General features: G+C 41.1%; 1 protein-coding gene across 1 annotated transcript in view; it reads left to right on the forward strand.

Moving 5' to 3' along the window:
- Positions 1-658: 658 nt before the first annotated feature.
- The window catches only part of LOC128661305 (oocyte zinc finger protein XlCOF6-like), a gene marked incomplete at its 5' end in the record, with an annotated part of 46,040 nt that continues 27,605 nt past the window's right edge, over positions 659-19,093 (forward strand). Inside the window, one exon of the mRNA XM_053715576.1 lies at positions 659-1,051. Coding sequence (XP_053571551.1) covers positions 659-1,051 — 393 coding nt within the window. The remainder of the gene's footprint in view (positions 1,052-19,093) is intronic.

The following is a 19,093-nucleotide window of genomic DNA, read 5'->3' on the forward strand; positions in this document are numbered from 1 at the left end:
ACATATTAAAGAAGGGAAAAGTCCACAGTGTAACCAAAGGATTCTTACAAAGGAGAAACCTTTCAAATCTACAGAATGTGAGAAAATCTTTAGATGGAAGTCTCATCTACTAGAACACAACAAAATTCACACAGGTGAGAAACCACATACATGTACTGAGTGCGGCAAATGTTTTATACAAAGTATTCATCTGGAAACTCATAAAAAGATTCACACAGGAGTAAAGCCTTTCACATGTACAGAGTGTGGAAAAAGTTTTACACAAAAGAGTGAATTGAAAAATCATGAAAGAATTCACACAGGAGAAAAGCCTTTCACATGTACAGAGTGTGGAAAAAGTTTTACAGAAAAAAGGAATCTGAAAATTCATGAAAGGATTCACACAGGAGAAAAGCCTTTCTCATGTACAGAGTGTGGAAAATGTTTTAAAGAGAAACGTCATCTGAAATCTCATGAAATGATTCACACAGGAGAAAAGCCTTTCTCATGTACAGAGTGTGGAAAATGTTTTACAGAAAAACGTCATCTGAAAACTCATGAAATGATTCACACAGAAGTAAAGCCTTTCTCATGTACAGCATGTGGAAAATGTTTTACAGAAAAACGTAATCTGAAAACTCATGAAATGATTCACACAGGAGAAAAGCCTTTCACATGTACAGAGTGTGGGAAAAGTTTTATACAAAACAGTGAACTGAAAACTCATGAAATGATTCACACAGGAGAAAAGCCGTTCACATGTACAGAGTGTGGAAAAAGTTTTATACAAATGAGTAATCTGAAAACTCATGAAAGGATTCACACAGGAGAAAAGCTGTTCACATGTACAGAGTGTGGAAAATATTTTGCAGAAAAGAGTAATCTGAAAAGGCATGAAAGGATTCACACAGGAGAAAAGCCTTTCACATGTACAGAGTGTGGAAAAAGGTTTACACTAAAGTGTGATCTGAAAAAGCATGAAATGAGTCACACAGGAGAAAAGCCGTTCACATGTACAGAGTGTGGAAAAGGTTTTACACAAATGAGTAATCTGAAAACTCATGAAAGGATTCACAAGGGAAGAAACCTTTCACATGTTTAGAAAGTGGGAAAAAAGGTTTTTATTGAAATCAGGTATCAAAAAACACCAAATATTTACACACAAATAAACTTTATATACACATTGTACAAACTTTTTTACAATTATCCTAAAGAGGACAAACTCTCTAAATAGAAGCATCAAAAAGGATCCTATTGTAAATAATACTTTCTAAATCCCAGTTATAAAAGCCCCAGACTGGAACTGCTCTCCTGCTGTCCTTTGTTCCTCTATATATGTGCACCTCAGTTTCTCTCATATCAATGTGATAGAATCCAAACACCACACAGGAATATACAAATCTGTCCTCATACTGAGCAGTTTACACAACTATTCACCACCAAAGCACCCCCAGTGTTGTTTATTAATATGCCAGTGTTAGGATTTGTATGTTTGTTTTACATAGGGGATACAATAATTAAATTTACAGAATAAAGGAGTCTTTATTTGAAGAGTGTTAGAGAATTATATAAACAAGAACATCAGTCTCAAATGATTGACAACTGGGAGATATATTTATTGTGCACATCATGTGGATAAACCTTTTCTTATAGCAATAGATGCTTAGCATTGTACATGTTATATACCAGAGGAATTACTGTGGGGAAACTGATTTTATTTCATGAGACACAATATCAGTAACCGGTACATACGTGATCATAATCAGTATAATATTAATGGCTACTATAACCTACATGTATACTGGGTATGTAATATTTGTGTCACGTGATCATAATCAGTTTAATTTAAATGGATACTATAACCTACATGTATACTGGGTATGTAATATGTGTGTCACGTGATCATAATCAGTTTAATTTAAATGGCTACTATAACCTACATGTATAATGGGTATGTAATATGTGTGTCATGTGATCATAATCAGTTTAATTTAAATGGCTACTATAACCTACATGTATACTGAGTATGTAATATGTGTGTCATGTGATCATAATCAGTTAATTTAAATGGCTACTATAACCTACATGTATACTGGGTATGTAATATGTGTGTCACGTGATCATAATCAGTTTAATTTAAATGGCTACTATAACCTAAATGTATAATGGGTATGTAATATGTGTGTCATGTGATCATAATCAGTTTAATTTAAATGGCTACTATAACCTACATGTATACTGGGTATGTAATATGTGTGTCATTTGATCATAATCAGTTTAATTTAAATGGCTACTATAACCTACATGCATACTGGGTATGTAATATGTGTGTCACGTGATCATAATCAGTTAATTTAAATGGCTACTATAACCTACATGTATACTGGGTATGTAATATGTGTGTCATGTGATCATAATCAGTTTGATTTAAATGGCTACTATAACCTACATGTATACTGGGTATGTAATATGTGTGTCACGTGATCATAATCAGTTTAATTTAAATGGCTACTATAACCTACATGTATACTGGGTATGTAATATGTGTGTCATGTGATCATAATCAGTTTAATTTAAATGGCTACTATAACCTACATGTATACTGGGTATGTAATATGTGTGTCATGTGATCATAATCAGTTTAATTTAAATGGCTACTATAACCTACACATAGACTGGGTATGTAATATGTGTGGCATGTTCTGTAACTTGATATTATGTCTGTTAGATGTTTTCATGTTAGTTAGAAGCCACAATAACTGATAATAGCACATACTGTATATATAAAGGGAACATTATATGTCTGATAAATCCCTTTGTATCAACATTTTTGTCTATATAATTTGAATTCAGAGCTCAATATTTTAAGCAAAGAAGGACTATTATTACTATTGCTAGTCTGTTTAACATGTCTGAAACTGAGGAAACTACTTGTTCTATGTGTTTAGATGCCAATGTGGAACCCCCTCTGATTTTTTTGTCCCTTGTGTACTGAGAGGGCCTTACAATGTAAAGCACAGATTTTATGTAAATAAAATGTGTCTATGGATGATTCTCAGTCTGAGGAGAATCAGGGTATACCACTAACTTCTCCCCAAGCGTCACAACCTTTAACGCACACCCAAGCGACGCCTGGTTCTTCAACCGCGTCTAATTAATTTACTCTGCAGGATATGGCTGCAGTTATGTCAACTACCCTTACAGAGGTATTATCTAAGTTGCCAGTGTTACAGGGCAAACGTAGCAGGACAGAAGTCAATGTGAATACTGAGTCCTCCGATGCTTTGTTAGCTATTTCCGATGTACCCTCACAGGGATCTGATTTGGGAGTCAGGGAACTTCTGTCTGAGGGGGAACTTTCCGATTCGGGAAGTGTGTTACCTCAGACGGACTCGGACTTCATGTCCTTTAGATTTAAGCTTGAACACCTCCGCCTGTTACTTCGGGAGGTTTTAGCGACTCTAGATGACGGTGACTCTATTGTGGTACCACTAGAGAAATTGTGTAAAATGGACAAATACTTAGAGGTACCTGCTTACACTGATGTTTTCCGGTTCCTAAGAGAATTTTGGAGATCAAGAGGGAATGGGACAGACCGGGTATCCCGTTCTCACCTTCTCCTAATCTTAAGAAAATGTATCCCATATCTAACACTGTTCGGGACTCTTGGCAAACAGTCCCTAAAGTGGAGGGAGCCATATCTACCCTGGCTAAGCGTACAACTATTCCTATTGAGGACAGTTGTGCTTTCAAAGAACCTATGGATAAGAAATTGGAGGGTCTTCTAAAGAAACTGTTAATTCATCAGGGTTTCCTTTTACAACCGACGGCCTGCATTGTACCAGTTACCACTGCGGCGGCCTTCTGGTTTGATGCATTAGAAGAGTCTCTTAAGACTGAGACTCCTTTAGAGGATATCTTAGATAGAATTAAGGCTCTTAAGCTGGCTAATTCTTTTACTACAGATGCCACCTTTCAGATTGCCAAATTGGCGGCTAAGACTGCCGGATTTGCCATTTTAGCACGTAGAGCGTTATGGTTAAAATCATGGTCTGCTGATGAGTCGTCTAAGTCAAAGCTTTTGACTATTCCTTTCAAGGGAAAAACCCTATTCGGGCCTGACTTGGAAGAAATCATTTCTGACATTACGGGAGGTAAGGGTCATCTCCTACTTCAGGATAGAACTGCTAAACTGAGGGGTAAACAAAATAATTTTCGTTCCTTTCAGAACTTTAAACGAGTCCCCTCTTCTTCCGCCAAGCAGGAAGGGAATTTTGCTCAGGCCAAGTCCGTCTGGAGACCCAACCAGGCTTGGAACAAGGGTAAGCAACCCAAGAAGCCCACTGCTGCTATTAAGACAGCATGAAGGGGCGGCCCCCGATCTGGGACCGGATCTAGTAGGGGGCAGACTTTCTCTCTTTGCCCAGGCTTGGGTAAGAGATGTTCAGGATCCTTGGACACTGGAAATTGTGTCCCAAGGGTATCAGCTGGAATTCAAAAATTATCTCCCAAGGGGGAGGTTTCTTCTTTCACGATTGTCTGTAGACCAGATAAAAAGAGAGGCGTTCTTACATTGTGTAAAAGACCTCTTTACTATGGGAGTGATTCGTCCCGTTCCAATACTGGAACAAGGGCAGGGGTTTTACTCAAATCTTTTCGTGGTTCCCAAAAAAGAGGGCACGTTTCGACCTATTTTAGATCTAAAAAGTCTAAACAAGTTTCTCAGAGTCCCATCCTTCAAGATGGAGACTGTTCGAACAATTCTACCGTTGATCCAGGAGGGTCAATATATGACTACAGTGGACTTGAAGGATGCATATCTTCATATTCCTATCCACAAGGATCATCACCAGTTCCTAAGGTTTGCCTTTCTGGACAAACATTTTCAGTTTGTGGCTCTTCCCTTCGGGTTGGCCACAGCACCCAGGATCTTCACAAAGGTTCTAGGGTCACTTCTGGCAGTTCTCAGGCCGCGGGGCATTGCAGTGGCGCCTTACCTGAATGATATTCTGATCCAGGCGCCATCTTACCATCTGGCAAAGTCTCATACAGACATGGTTCTGTCCTTTCTGAGGACTCACGGGTGGAAGGTGAATCTAGAAAGGAGTTAATTCCACAGACAAGGGTTCCCTCCTTGGGACTCTAATAGATTCCATATCTATGAAAATTTTCTTGACAGAGGTCAGAAAGTCAAAGATTCTGAATACATGCCAAGCCCTTCAGTCCAATCCTCGGCCATCAGTGGCTCAGTGCATGGAGGTAATTGGATTGATGGTGGCGGCAATGGACATCATTCCGTTTGCTCGTTTTCATCTAAGACCGCTACAACTGAGCATGCTCAGGCAGTGGAATGGAGATTATGCAAATTTGTCTCCTCAGATAGATCTGGATCAGGAGACAAGAGACTCTCTTCTTTGGTGGTTATCGCTGGATCATCTGTCCCAAGGGACGTGCTTCCGCAGACCCTCATGGGTGATAGTGACAACGGACGCCAGCCTACTAGGTTGGGGTGCAGTCTGGAATTCCCTGAAGGCTCAAGGTGTGTGGACTCAGTCGGAGTCTCTTCTTTTAATCAATATTCTGGAATTGAGAGCAATATTCAATGAGCTTCAGGCGTGGCCTCAGTTGGCTTCGGCCAAATTCATCCGCTTTCAGTCAGACAACATCACGACTGTGGCTTACATCAATCATCAGGGAGGAACAAGAAGTTCCTTAGCGATGACAGAAGTATCCAAGATAATTCGGTGGGCGGAGACTCACTCTTGTTATCTGTCAGCAATCTACATCCCAGGAGTGGAAAACTGGGAAGCGGACTTTTTAAGCAGACAGACGTTCCATCCAGGGGAGTGGGAACTCCATCTGGAGGTCTTTGCCACCCTGATTCTCAGATGGGGCATACCGGAGTTGGATCTGATGGCATCTCGTCAGAATGCCAAGCTCCCGAGATACGGATCCAGGTCAAGGGATCCTCAGCCCAAACTGATAGATGCCTTGGCAGTCAGAATGTACAAAGAGATGCAAAGAAATTTGCAGCACAAAGAGAAGACTGCTGGTTCCTGGATTAGTTTAATACTTAAAACCCATTGTAGAAGTGTACTCAGATCGTTTAACAGAAAGTTTGGATATTGTAAAATATCATATACATACGCATATACACTAAATAACTTTATTGGGAGAAAAGAATGTATACTAGTCCAGCAGGAATAGTGCTCATGCACACACACACATTCGTTTAAAACTTGCTGGAACTAAGATAGTGAATCTAGAATGCACCTGTTCAATTGTTAATCTGTTACTCCCAAGTGGTACATATAACATCTGTGTTGATACAAATAATTAACCCTTGGGGTAAACAGATTATTGTGAGCAATAGTGGCGTTTGATGTCTAATATATTTGTAGACTTTTTACTGAAAAGCACAGTTCTCTTGTGAACAATGCCTAATAAAATGTATATATTCGTACCTTATAGTGTGAATCTCTTGAATAATCTAAAAGACACACCGTGTCAATATGTAGATAATTCACTTGCATATACGAGTAATAGTTTCAATATTTTCTGGGGCTTTTCTTTACAAATATTACCAACTGTAGTAATCTTAAGAAAACCTTCATTGTTGGTTAAGCAGCACCTGTGATAATCATACTATGTGGTATATGCCTTTAAGGTCAGAAGGGGTTATGAGCTGTGTATTACAAAATTTGCATAGATTGTATCAGACAACATTAGGTCTATGTATATCTATTGTTGCAAAAATTATCGATACAATAGCATGCTCCAACCCAATAGTATGAGACAGCAATATTGTGTTTGTATATTGGTAATTTTTTTTTTTAAATAATATATTAACCTCTTAAGGACATATGACAGAATTTTTCCGTCATAAAACCATTGAGCAAACTGAAAGCTGTGTCCTTAAAGGGTTAATTAAGCACATACAAACATTTCTTGCATGGATCAATACTCTATATCATAAGCGCATAAAAATTTGACAGTTTTGAGTAGTTCAAATATCTCAATACCGCTCATGCCCTATCTCATGAGCGCATAAAAAATTGGACAGTTTTAAGTAGTTCAAATATCTCAATGCCGCTTATGCCCATTAAGTGTGCGCTTGACAAAAAAGACAGAAATAAATATCGATTTCTAAGTGCAGCTTTTGCTATATTATGAGCCAACAGGTTAGCTAATATTAAGAGTTTATCAAGCTAAGCTACAGAAAGGTCTCTTCTATAGCGGAGACCCAATTAACGTTTAACTGCCACTAATAGTAAAGAACATAATTTAGGTGCTATTCATTTGTTCCACTGAGTCAGCTTTCTAAAATTGAGGTTCCATAACCTCGTAGTAGTGCCCCTGATGCGCGTTTCACATAACGCTTCTTTAGAGGGGTGGATGCCTTGGCAGTGCCTTGGTCGTTCAACCTAGCTTATGTGTTTCCACCGTTTGCTCTCCTTCCCCGGGTGATTGCTCGTATCAAACAGGAGAGGGCTTCAGTAATTCTAATCGCGCCTGCGTGGCCTCGCAGGACTTGGTATGCCGATCTAGTGGACATGTCCTCTCTGCCACCATGGAAGCTTCCATTGAGGCAGGACCTTCTCATTCAGGGACCCTTCCAACACCCAAATCTAGTTTCTCTGCAACTGACTGCTTGGAGATTGAACACTTGATTTTATCTAAGCGGGGGTTCTCTGATTCAGTCATTGATACTTTGATTCAGGCACGTAAGCCTGTCACTAGAAAGATCTACCATAAGATATGGCGTAAATATATTTTTTGGTGCAAATCCAAGGGCTACTCATGGAGTAGAGTTAGGATTCCCAGGATTCTGTCTTTTCTCCAAGAAGGATTGGAGAAATGGTTATCAGCAAATTCCTTAAAGGGACGAATCTCTGCTTTGTCAATTTTACTACACAAATGTTTGGCAGATGTTCCAGATGTTCAGTCTTTTTGTCAGGCTCTGACCAGAATCAAGCCTGTGTTTAAACCAATTGCTCCATCCTGGAGTTTGAATTTAGTTCTTAATGTTCTTCAAGGGGTTCCGTTGAACCCATGCATTCCATAGATATTAAGTTGTTATCTTGGAAAGTTTTATTTTTGGTTGCTATTTCTTCTGCTCGTAGAGTCTCTGAGCTTTCAGCGTTACAATGTGACTGGCCTTATCTTATCTTTCATTCTGATAAGGTGGTTTTATGTACCAAACCTGGGTTCCTTTCTAAGGTTGTTTCAAATAAGAATATTAATCAGGAAATTGTTGTTCCTTCATTATGTCCTAATCCTTCTTCTAAGAAGGAGCGTCTGTTGCATAACTTGGACGTGGTCCGCGCCTTGAAGTTTTACTCGTAGGCGACTAAGGATTTCCATCAATCATCTTCATTATTCATTTTTTTTTCTGGGAAGCGTAGGGGTCAGAAAGCTACGGCTACCTCTCTTTTTGGCTGAAGAGTGTCATCCGTCTTACATATGAGACAGCTGGACAACAGCCTCCTGAAAGAATTACGGCTTAATCTACTAGGGCTGTGGCTTCCTCATGGGCATTTAAAAATGATGCTTCTGTTGAACAGATTTGCAAGGCTGCAACTTGGTCTTTTCTTCACACTTTTTCCAAATTTTAAAAATTTGATACTTTTGCTTCTTCTGAGGCTGGTTTTGGGAGAAAGGTTCGTCAAGCAGTGGTGCCTTCCGTTTAGGTTCCTGTCTTGTCCCTCCCTTTCATCCGAGTCCTGTAGCTTTGGTATTGTATCCCACAAGTAAGGATGAAATCCGTGGACTCGTCATATCTTGTAAAAGAAAAGGAAATTTATGCTTACCTGATAAATTTATTTCTTTTACGATATGACGAGTCCACGGCCCACCCTGTTATTTCTAAGACAGGTATGTACTTATTTTTATTAAACTTCAGTCACCTCTGCACCTTTGGCTTTTCCTTTCTCTTCCTAACTTCGGTCGAATTACTGGAGGTGGAGGGAAGGGAGGAGCTATATATACAGCTCTGCTGTGGTGCTCCTTGCCACTTCCTGCTAGCAGGAGGTTAAATCCCACAAGTAAGGATGAAATCTGTGGACTCGTCATATCGTAAAAGAAATACATTTATCAGGTAAGCATAAATTTCCTTTATACTTGTACCACTTGCACATTAAGCAAGGTAATGTGCTAGTGGTACAAGTAAAACACTATTACAGTGTGTGTGTGTGCTGTGAATGATAAGCACATAGAATTATGTAGTAAGTACTTATCTTACTCTGAGTTGTACTGTCTGTGGTCTGTGCAGGAATTCTCCGTCTCTTCCCTCCTACTTGCACGCGCTGCTTGTGACACCTGTGTACGCTGGGAGGAAGTGAGTCGGGGACAATAAAAAGGAGCCAGGGACAATTTCGGGGACATAATTTTGCCGGGGACAGTCTCCTCAATTCGGGAAAAATTGAGGGCAAAATTATGTCCCCGGGGACGTCTGGTCACCTTAATATAAGATTAATTTTTTTTATAAAATGTAATTTTGTTTAGGTTTTTGGAAAGTGTATTTTATTTAAAATAAAAATATCTGTAGATATCTTTATTTTACAAATTGCAGAATAAGAAGCTGACGGATTAAGAAGACAACTTCAGCCTTGCACATTTTGCAGCTTTCTTGTGTTAATGTTCATTCGTAGTGGCTACCTTATAAATGTCAGTCACGGTGGTTACCTTATAAATGTCAGTCACAGTGATTACCTTATAAATGACAGTCACAGTGGTTACCTTATAAATGTCAGTCACAGTGGTTACCTTATAAATGACACTCACAGTGGTTACCTTATACATGTCAGTCACAGTGGTTACCTTATGAATGACAGCCACAGTGATTACCTTATAAATGTCAGTCACAGTGATTACCTTATAAATGTCAGTCACAGTGATCACCTTATAAATGACAGTCACAGTGATTACCTTATAAATGACAGTCACAGTGATTACCTTATAAATGACAGCCACAGTGGTTACCTTATAAATGACAGTCACAGTGGTTACCTTATAAATGTCAGTCACAGTGGTTACCATATAAATGACTGTCACAGTGGTTACCTTATAAATGACAGTCACAGTGATTACCTTATAAATGACAGTCACAGTGGTTACCTTATAAATGACAGTCACAGAGATTACTTTATAAATGACACTCACAGTGATTACCTTATAAATGACAGTAACAGTGATTACCTTATAAATGGCAATCACAGTGATTACCTTATAAATGTCAGTCACCGTGGTTACCTTATAAATGACAGTCACAGTGGTTACATTATAAATGACAGTCACAGTGATTACCTTATAAATGACAGTCACAGTGGTTACCTTATAAATGACAATCACAGTGATTACCTTATAAATAACAGTCACAGTAGTTACCTTATAAATGACATTCACAGTGATTACCTTATAAATGACAGTCACAGTGGTTACTTTATAAATGACAGTCACAGTGGTTACATTATAAATGACAGTCACAGTGGTTACTTTATAAATGACAGTCACAGTGGTTACATTATAAATGACAGTCACAGTGATTACCTTATAAGTGACAGTCACAGTGGCTACTTTATAAATGACAGTCACAGTGATTACCTTATAAATGACAGTCACAGTGGTTACATTATAAATGACAATCACAGTGGTTACCTTATAAATGACAGTCACAGTGGTTACATTATAAATGACAGTCACAGTGATTACCTTATAAGTGACAGTCACAGTGGTTACTTTATAAATGACAGTCACAGTGGTTACATTATAAATGACAGTCACAGTGATTACCTTATAAGTGACAGTCACAGTGGTTACTTTATAAATGACAGTCACAGTGATTACCTTATAAATGACAGTCACAGTGATTATCTTATAAATGACAGTCACAGTGGTTACTTTATAAATGACAGTCACAGTGGTTACATTATAAATGACAGTCACAGTGATTACCTTATAAATGACAGTCACAGTGATTACTTTATAAATGACAGTCACAGTGGTTACCTTATAAATAACAGTCACAGTGGTTACTTTATAAATGACAGTCACAGTGGTTACCTTATAAATGACAGTCACAGTAGTTACCTTATAAATGACAGTCACAGTGGTTACCTTATAAATGACAGTCACAGTTGTTACCTTATAAATGACAGTCACAGTGGTTACCTTATAAATGACAGTCACAGTGATTACTTTATAAATGACAGTCACAGTGGTTACCTTATAAATGACAGTCACAGTGGTTACCTTATAAATGACAGTCACAGTAGTTACCTTATAAATGACAGTCACAGTGGTTACCTTATAAGTGACACTCACAGTGGTTACTTTATAAATGACAGTCACAGTGGTTACCTTATAAATGACAGTCACAGTGATTACTTTATAAATGACAGTCACAGTGGTTACCATATAAATGACAATCACAGTGGTTACTTTATAAATAACAATCAGCATAAACCACTGTGAATGAACATTAAGAACAAGAAAGCTGCAAAATGTTTCGTTTCCAGAATGATTGTCTATAGGTTGTTTGTTACATTAAAGTTAATTTAAAAAAAAAAGCAAAGAAAAAAAAACTTTGAGTGGAGGTCACATGTTTCCTGTCTAGAGTGGAGCTCCAGTCTGCAGCTAGACCCTTCTCCTTTGTGCCACTCCCATTTACTTCCTGTGCAGCTGTTGCTGGGTGAATGAGTCAGGCTGTGTGTATTGTGTGATAAAACGTTTTAGTTACTTTCTGGTCTATAATTGTTATAAATATTGTTGTTATATTAATGCTTGTTATTCATCTGCTTGTGCCAGGCAATGGGAAAGTAAGTGCTGTTCAACTTAAAGTGTGCAGCTCTCTGTGCTAGTGAAGGGTTAATAAACACTGTAGATCTTTGTCTTGGTGAAGGGTTAATACACACTATACTGCTCTCTATTCTAGTGAAGGGGTTAATACACACTTTGCTGCTCCTTGCTAGTAAATGGGATTTAATACACAATGTGTTACTCCCTGTGCTAGTGAAGGGGTTAATACACATTGTTACACTCTGTGCTAGTAAAGGGTTAATACAAACTGTGCTGCTCTATGTTCCAGTGATGGGTTAATACACACTGTGCTGCGCTTTGTTTCCAGTGATGGGTTAATGCACTTTACTGCTCTCTGTGCTAGTGAAGGGTTAATCCACACTGTGCTGCTCTGTGCTAGTGAAGGGTTAATCCACACTGTGCAGCTCTCTGTGCTAGTGAAGGGTTAATACACACTGTGCAGCTCTCTGTGCTAGTGAAGGGTTAATACACACTGTGCTGATATCTGTGCTAGTGAAGGGTTAATACACACTGTGCTGCTCTGTGCTAGTGAAGGGTTAATACACACTGTGCTGCTCTCTGTGCCAGTGAAGGATTAATACACACTGTGCTGATATCTGTGCTAGTGAAGGGTTAATACACACTGTGCTGATATCTGTGCTAGTGAAGGGTTAATACACACTGTGCTGATATCTGTGCTAGTGAAGGGTTAATACACACTGTGCTGATATCTGTGCTAGTGAAGGGTTAATACACACTGTGCTGATCTCTGTGCTAGTGAAGGGTTAATACACACTGTGCTGATATCTGTGCTAGTGAAGGGTTAATACACACTGTGCTGATATCTGTGCTAGTGAAGGGTTAATACACACTGTGCTGATATCTGTGCTAGTGAAGGGTTAATACACACTGTGCTTCTCTCTGTGCTAGTGAAGGGTTAATACACACTGTGCTTCTCTCTGTGCTAGTGAAGGGTTAATACACACTGTGCTGCTTTTTGTGCTAGTGAAGGGTTAATACACTGTGCTGCTCTGTGTGCTAGTGAAGGGTTAATACACACTGTGCTGCTCTCTGTGCTAGTGAAGGGTTAATACACACTGTGCTGCTCTGTGTGCTAGTGAAGGGATACTACACACTGTGCTTCTCTCTGTGCTAGTGAAGGGTTAATACACACTGCTTCTCTCTGTGCTAGTGAAGGGTTAATACACACTGTGCTTCTCTGTGCTAGTGAAGGGTTAATACACACTGTGCGGCTCTTTGTGCTAGTGAAGGGTTAATACACACTGTGCAGCTCTCTGTGCTAGTGAAGGGGTTAATACACACTGTGCTGCTCTCTGTCCTAGTGAAGGGGTTAATACACACTGTGCTGCTCTCTGTCCTAGTGAAGGGTTAATACACACTGTGCAGCTCTCTGTGCCAGTGAAGGGTTAAAACACACTGTGTAGCTCTCTGTGCTAGGGAAGGGGTTAATACAGACTGTGTAGCTCTCTGTGTCATTGAAGGGATAATACACACTGTGCAGCTCTCTGTGCTAGTTAAGGGTTAATACTAGGGTTGCACGATACTATTTTTTTATGACCGAGTACAAGTACCGATACTTGTTTTCAAATACTTTTTTTTTAGATCATGTGACAGTTTACCAAGCACAATACAGATTATTTAAGATTCCTTCTTTATAATTATAAAGGACTGTAATTCAAAAGACATTATGAAATAATAAAAGTTTTATTTGTCACAAAGTTCACTGAACATGTTTATAAATAAAAAATATTACAATAAAATATTAAATTTAAAGGGGTTATGCAATTGGGTGTAGGGCTGTTATATAACATCAATCTGACATTTGTATGGAGGTTCGACTCTTAAGTTGAACAGTCTTTCACTTTCCACACTACTGCATGGGGCAGAAAGATATTTTTGGGGCATTTTAGCCAGAGCTGGAAATCTGTTTATTAACTGCCCAGTACTTCAGGGGTTTGTCTGAACGAGGTACAGTGATCTCTCCCACAATAATACAAAAACAGCAATTTGTATTGGCAGAACAGTAGTAAACAATTTTTAGTTTAGTCTCCACTCCAGTTTAAAATGAAATGGGAACATGCAGTTTGAAAAAACGCCACAAGATAGCATATGGGTAGGAAGTGGAGGTATCGGTTTAAGTATTGGTGCATTAGTACAAGTACTCATGCAAATACTTGGTATCGGTACCGATACTAGTATCGATATCGGTGCAACCCTAGTTAATACACACTGTGCAGCTCTCTGTGCCAGTGAAGGGTTAATACACACTGTGCTGTTCTCTGTGCCATTGAAGGGTTAATACACACTACATCTCTCTGGGCTAGTGAAGGGTTAATACACACTGTGCATCTCTCTGGGCTAGTGAAGGGTTAATACACACTGTGCATCTCTCTGGGCTAGTGAAGGGTTAATACACACTGTGCTGCTCTCTGTGCCAGTGAAGGGTTAATACACACTGTGCTGCTCTCTGTGCCATTGAAGGGTTAATACACAACGCAACTCTCTGGGCTAGTGAAGGGTTAATACACACTGTGCTGCTCTCTGTGCTAGTGAAGGGTTAATACACTCTGTGCTAGTGAAGGGTTTATACACACTGTGCTACTCTCTGTGCTAGTGAAGGGTTAATACACACTGTGCAGCTCTCTGTGCCAGTGAAGGGTTAATACATACTGTGCTGCTCTCTGTGCTAGTGAAGGGTTAATACACACTGTGCTGCTCTCTGTGCCAGTGAAGGGTTAATACACACTGTGCTGCTCTCTGTGCTAGTGAAGGGTTAATACACACTGTGCTGCTCTCTGTGCCAGTGATGGGTTAATACACACTGTGCAGCTCTCTGTGCCAGTGATGGGTTAATACACACTGTGTAACTCTCTGGGCTAGTGAAGGGTTAATACACACTGTGCTGCTCTCTGTGCCAGTGAAGGGTTAATACACACTGTGCTGCTCTCTGTGCCAGTGAAGGGTTAATACACTGTGTGCTGCTCTCTGTGCTAGTGAAGGGTTAATACACACTGTGCTGCTCTCTGTGCCAGTGATGGGTTAATACACACTGTGCAGCTCTCTGTGCCAGTGATGGGTTAATACACACTGTGTAACTCTCTGGGCTAGTGAAGGGTTAATACACACTGTGCTGCTCTCTGTGCCAGTCAAGGGTTAATACACACTGTGCTGCTCTCTGTGCTAGTGAAGGGTTAATACACATTGTGCTGCTCTCTGTGCCAGTGATGGGTTAATACACACTGTGCAGCTCTCTGTGCCAGTGAAGGGTTAATACACACTGTGCTGCTCTCTGGGCTAGTGAAGGGTTAATACACACTGTGCTGCTCTCTGTGCCAGTGAAGGGTTAATACACACTGTGCTGCTCTCTGTGCCAGTGAAGGGTTAATACACTGTGTGCTGCTCTCTGTGCTAGTGAAGGGTTAATACACACTGTGCTGCTCTCTGTGCCAGTGAAGGGTTAATACACTGTGTGCTGCTCTCTGTGCTAGTGAAGGGTTAATACACACTGTGCTGCTCTCTGTGCCAGTGAAGGGTTAATACACTGTGTGCTGCTCTCTGTGCTAGTGAAGGGTTAATACACACTGTGCTGCTCTCTGTGCCAGTGAAGGGTTAATACACACTGTGCTGCTCTCTGTGCCAGTGAAGGGTTAATACACACTGTGCTGCTCTCTGTGCCAGTGAAGGGTTAATTCACACTGTGCTGCTCTCTGTGCCAGTGAAGGGTTAATACACACTGTGCTGCTCTCTGTGCCAGTGAAGGGTTAATACACACTGTGCAGCTCTCTGTGCCAGTGAAGGGTTAATACACACTGTGCAGCTCTCTGTGCCAGTGAAGGGTTAATACACACTGTGCTTCTCTCTGTGCTAGTGAAGGGTTAATACACACTGCTGCTCTCTGTGCCAGTGAAGGGTTAATGCACACTGTGCTGCTCTCTGTGCCAGTGAAGAGTTAATAACACTGTGCTGCTCTCTGTGCCAGTGAAGGGTTAATACACACTGTGCTGCTTTCTGTGCCAGTGAAGGGTTAATACACACTGCAGCTTTCTGTGCCAGTGAAGGGTTAATATACACTGTGCAGCTCTCTGTGCTAGTGAAGGGTTAATACACACTGTGCAGCTCTCTGTGCTAGTGAAGGGTTAATTCACACTGTGCAGCTCTCTGTGCTAGTGAAGGGTTAATACACACTGTGCAGCTCTCTGTGCCAGTGAAGGGTTAATACACACTGTGCAGCTCTCTGTGCTAGTGAAGGGTTAATACACACTTTGCTGCTCTCTGTGCCAGTGAAGGGTTAATACACACTGTGCAGCTCTCTGTGCCAGTGAAGGGTTAATACACACTTTGCTGCTCTCTGTGCCATTGAAGGGTTAATACACAATGCATCTTTCTGGGCTAGTGAAGGGTTAATACACACTGTGCTGCTCTCTGTGCTAGTGAAGGGTTAATACACTCTGTGCTAGTGAAGGGTTTATACACACTGTGCTACTCTCTGTGCTAGTGAAGGGTTAATACACACTGTGCAGCTCTCTGTGCTAGTAAAGGGTTAATACACACTGTGCTGCTCTCTGTGCCAGTGAAGGGTTAATACACACTGTGCTGCTCTCTGTGCTAGTGAATGGTTAATACACACTGAGCTGCTCTCTGTGCTAGTGAAGGGTTAATACACACTGTGCAGCTCTCTGTGCCAGTGAAGGGTCAATACACACACTGCAGCTCTCTGTGCCAGTGAAGGGTTAATACACACTGTGCAGCTCTCTGTGCCAGTGATGGGTTAATACACACTGTGTAACTCTCTGTGCTAGTGAAGGGTTAATACACACTGTGCTGCTCTCTGGGCTAGTGAAGGGTTAATACACACTGTGCTGCTCTCTGTGCCAGTGAAGGGTTAATACACACTGTGCTGCTCTCTGTGCCAGTGAAGGGTTAATACACACTGTGCTGCTCTCTGTGCCAGTGAAGGGTTAATACACACTGTGCAGCTCTCTGTGCCAGTGAAGGGTTAATACACACTGTGCAGCTCTCTGTGCTAATGAAGGGTTAATACACACTGCTGCTCTCTGTGCCAGTGAAGGGTTAATGCACACTGTGCTGCTCTCTGTGCCAGTGAAGGGTTAATAACACTGTGCTGCTCTCTGTGCCAGTGAAGGGTTAATACACACTGTGCTGCTCTCTGTGCCAGTGAAGGGTTAATACACACTGCAGCTTTCTGTGCTAGTGAAGGGTTAATATACACTGTGCAGCTCTCTGTGCTAGTGAAGGGTTAATACACACTGTGCAGCTCTCTGTGCTAGTGAAGGGTTAATACACACTGTGCAGCTCTCTGTGCCAGTGAAGGGTTAATACACACTGTGCTGCTCTCTGTGCTAGTGAAGGGTTAATACACACTGTGCTGCTCTCTGTGCTAGTGAAGAGGTTAATACACACTGTGCAGTCTCTGTGCTAGTGAAGGGTTAATGCACACTTTGCTGCTCTCTGTGCCAGTGAAGGGTTAATACACACTGTGCTGCTCGCTGTGCTAGTGAAGGGTTAATACACACTGTGCAGCTCTCTGTGCTAGTGAATGGTTAATACACACTGTGCAACTCTCTGTGCCAGTGTAGGGTTAATACACACTTTGCTGCTCTCTGTGCCAGTGAAGGGTTAATACACACTGTGCAGCTCTCTGTGCCAGTGAAGGGTTAATACACACTGTGCTGCTCTCTGTGCTAGTGAAGGGTTAATACACACTGTGCTGCTCTCTGTGCTAGTGAAGGGTTAATACACACTGTGCTGCTCTCTGTGCTAGTGAAGGGTTAATACACACTGTGCTGCTCTCTGTGCTAGTGAAGGGTTAATACACACTGTGCTGCTCTCTGTGCTAGTGAAGGGTTAATACACACTGTGCAGCTCTCTGTGCCAGTGAAGGGGTTAATACACACTGTGCTGCTCTCTGTGCCAGTGAAGGGTTAATACACACTGTGCTGCTCTCTGTGCCAGTGAAGGGTTAATACACACTGTGCTGCTCTGTGTTAGTGAAGGGTTAATACTCACTGTGCTGCTCTCTGTGCTAGTGAAGGGTTAATACACACTGTGCTGCTCTGTGTTAGTGAAGGGTTAATACACACTGTGCTGCTCTCTGTGCTAGTGAAGGGTTAATACACACTGTGCTGCTCTCTGTGCTAGTGAAGGGTTAATACACACTGTGCTGCTCTCTGTGCTAGTGAAGGGTTAATACACACTGTGCTGCTCTCTGTGCCAGTGAAGGGTTAATACACACTGTGCTGCTCTCTGTGCTAGTGAAGGGTTAATACACACCGTGCTGCTCTCTGTGCCAGTGAAGGGTTAATACACACTGTGCTGCTCTCTGTGCCAGTGAAGGGTTAATACACACTGTGCTGCTCTCTGTGCCAGTGAAGGGTTAATACACACTGTGCTGCTCTCTGTGCTAGTGAAGGGTTAATACACACCGTGCTGCTCTCTGTGCCAGTGAAGGGTTAATACACACTGTGCTGCTCTCTGTGCCAGTGAAGGGTTAATACACACTGTGCTGCTCTCTGTGCTAGTGAAGGGTTAATACACACTGTGCTGCTCTCTGTGCTAGTGAAGGGTTAATACACACTGTGCTGCTCTCTGTGCCAGTGAAGGGTTAATACACACTGTGCTGCTCTCTGTGCCAGTGAAGGGTTAATACACACTGTGCTGCTCTCTGTGCCAGTGAAGGGTTAATACACACAGAAGCACAACTGTAGCACAAGTTATGTTTATGAGTTAGTCATTTACAGCAGCTACACACAGGGCAGGGGAATAAGATAAAACGTTATATAAATCAGTATTAGACACTGAGTATCATGTAATGTGTATAATGTGCAGCTCACGTGTCATCACACAGGTGTAGTTTATTCATTTGTAAAGCAGACAACAGCTAAAGTGTTATATTATAAATAAATATATGTGTAGATATGAATGTATGGGAATGATTAGCTGCATTATGGTCAGATTTGCCAGGAGTAGCACAGGGCAGTGATGGGCCCTAACTCACAGGGGCCGCAGGTCAGTATTTAGGTTATTTATGGGCTGCGTATACATTTTGTCTGTTAAACACACAAATAATAATATTTAGCACAAATGTCCAGTGGCACAGGGCAAGTTCTAGGGCTCTTATTTGCCAACCTACCAGAAGTCCCCAAAGTGCACATTATCAGTCCTGCTTTATATAGAGGCGCATGGTAACTAGCGCAGAGGGGCGCGCAGTAACTAGCGCAGAGGGGCACGCAGTAACTTGCGCAGAGGACAGCCCTGGCTTAAAAGGATATAGAACAAT

The sequence above is a fragment of the Bombina bombina genome, chromosome 5 (assembly GCF_027579735.1).
Source record: "Bombina bombina isolate aBomBom1 chromosome 5, aBomBom1.pri, whole genome shotgun sequence".
Classification (NCBI taxonomy): domain Eukaryota; kingdom Metazoa; phylum Chordata; class Amphibia; order Anura; family Bombinatoridae; genus Bombina; species Bombina bombina.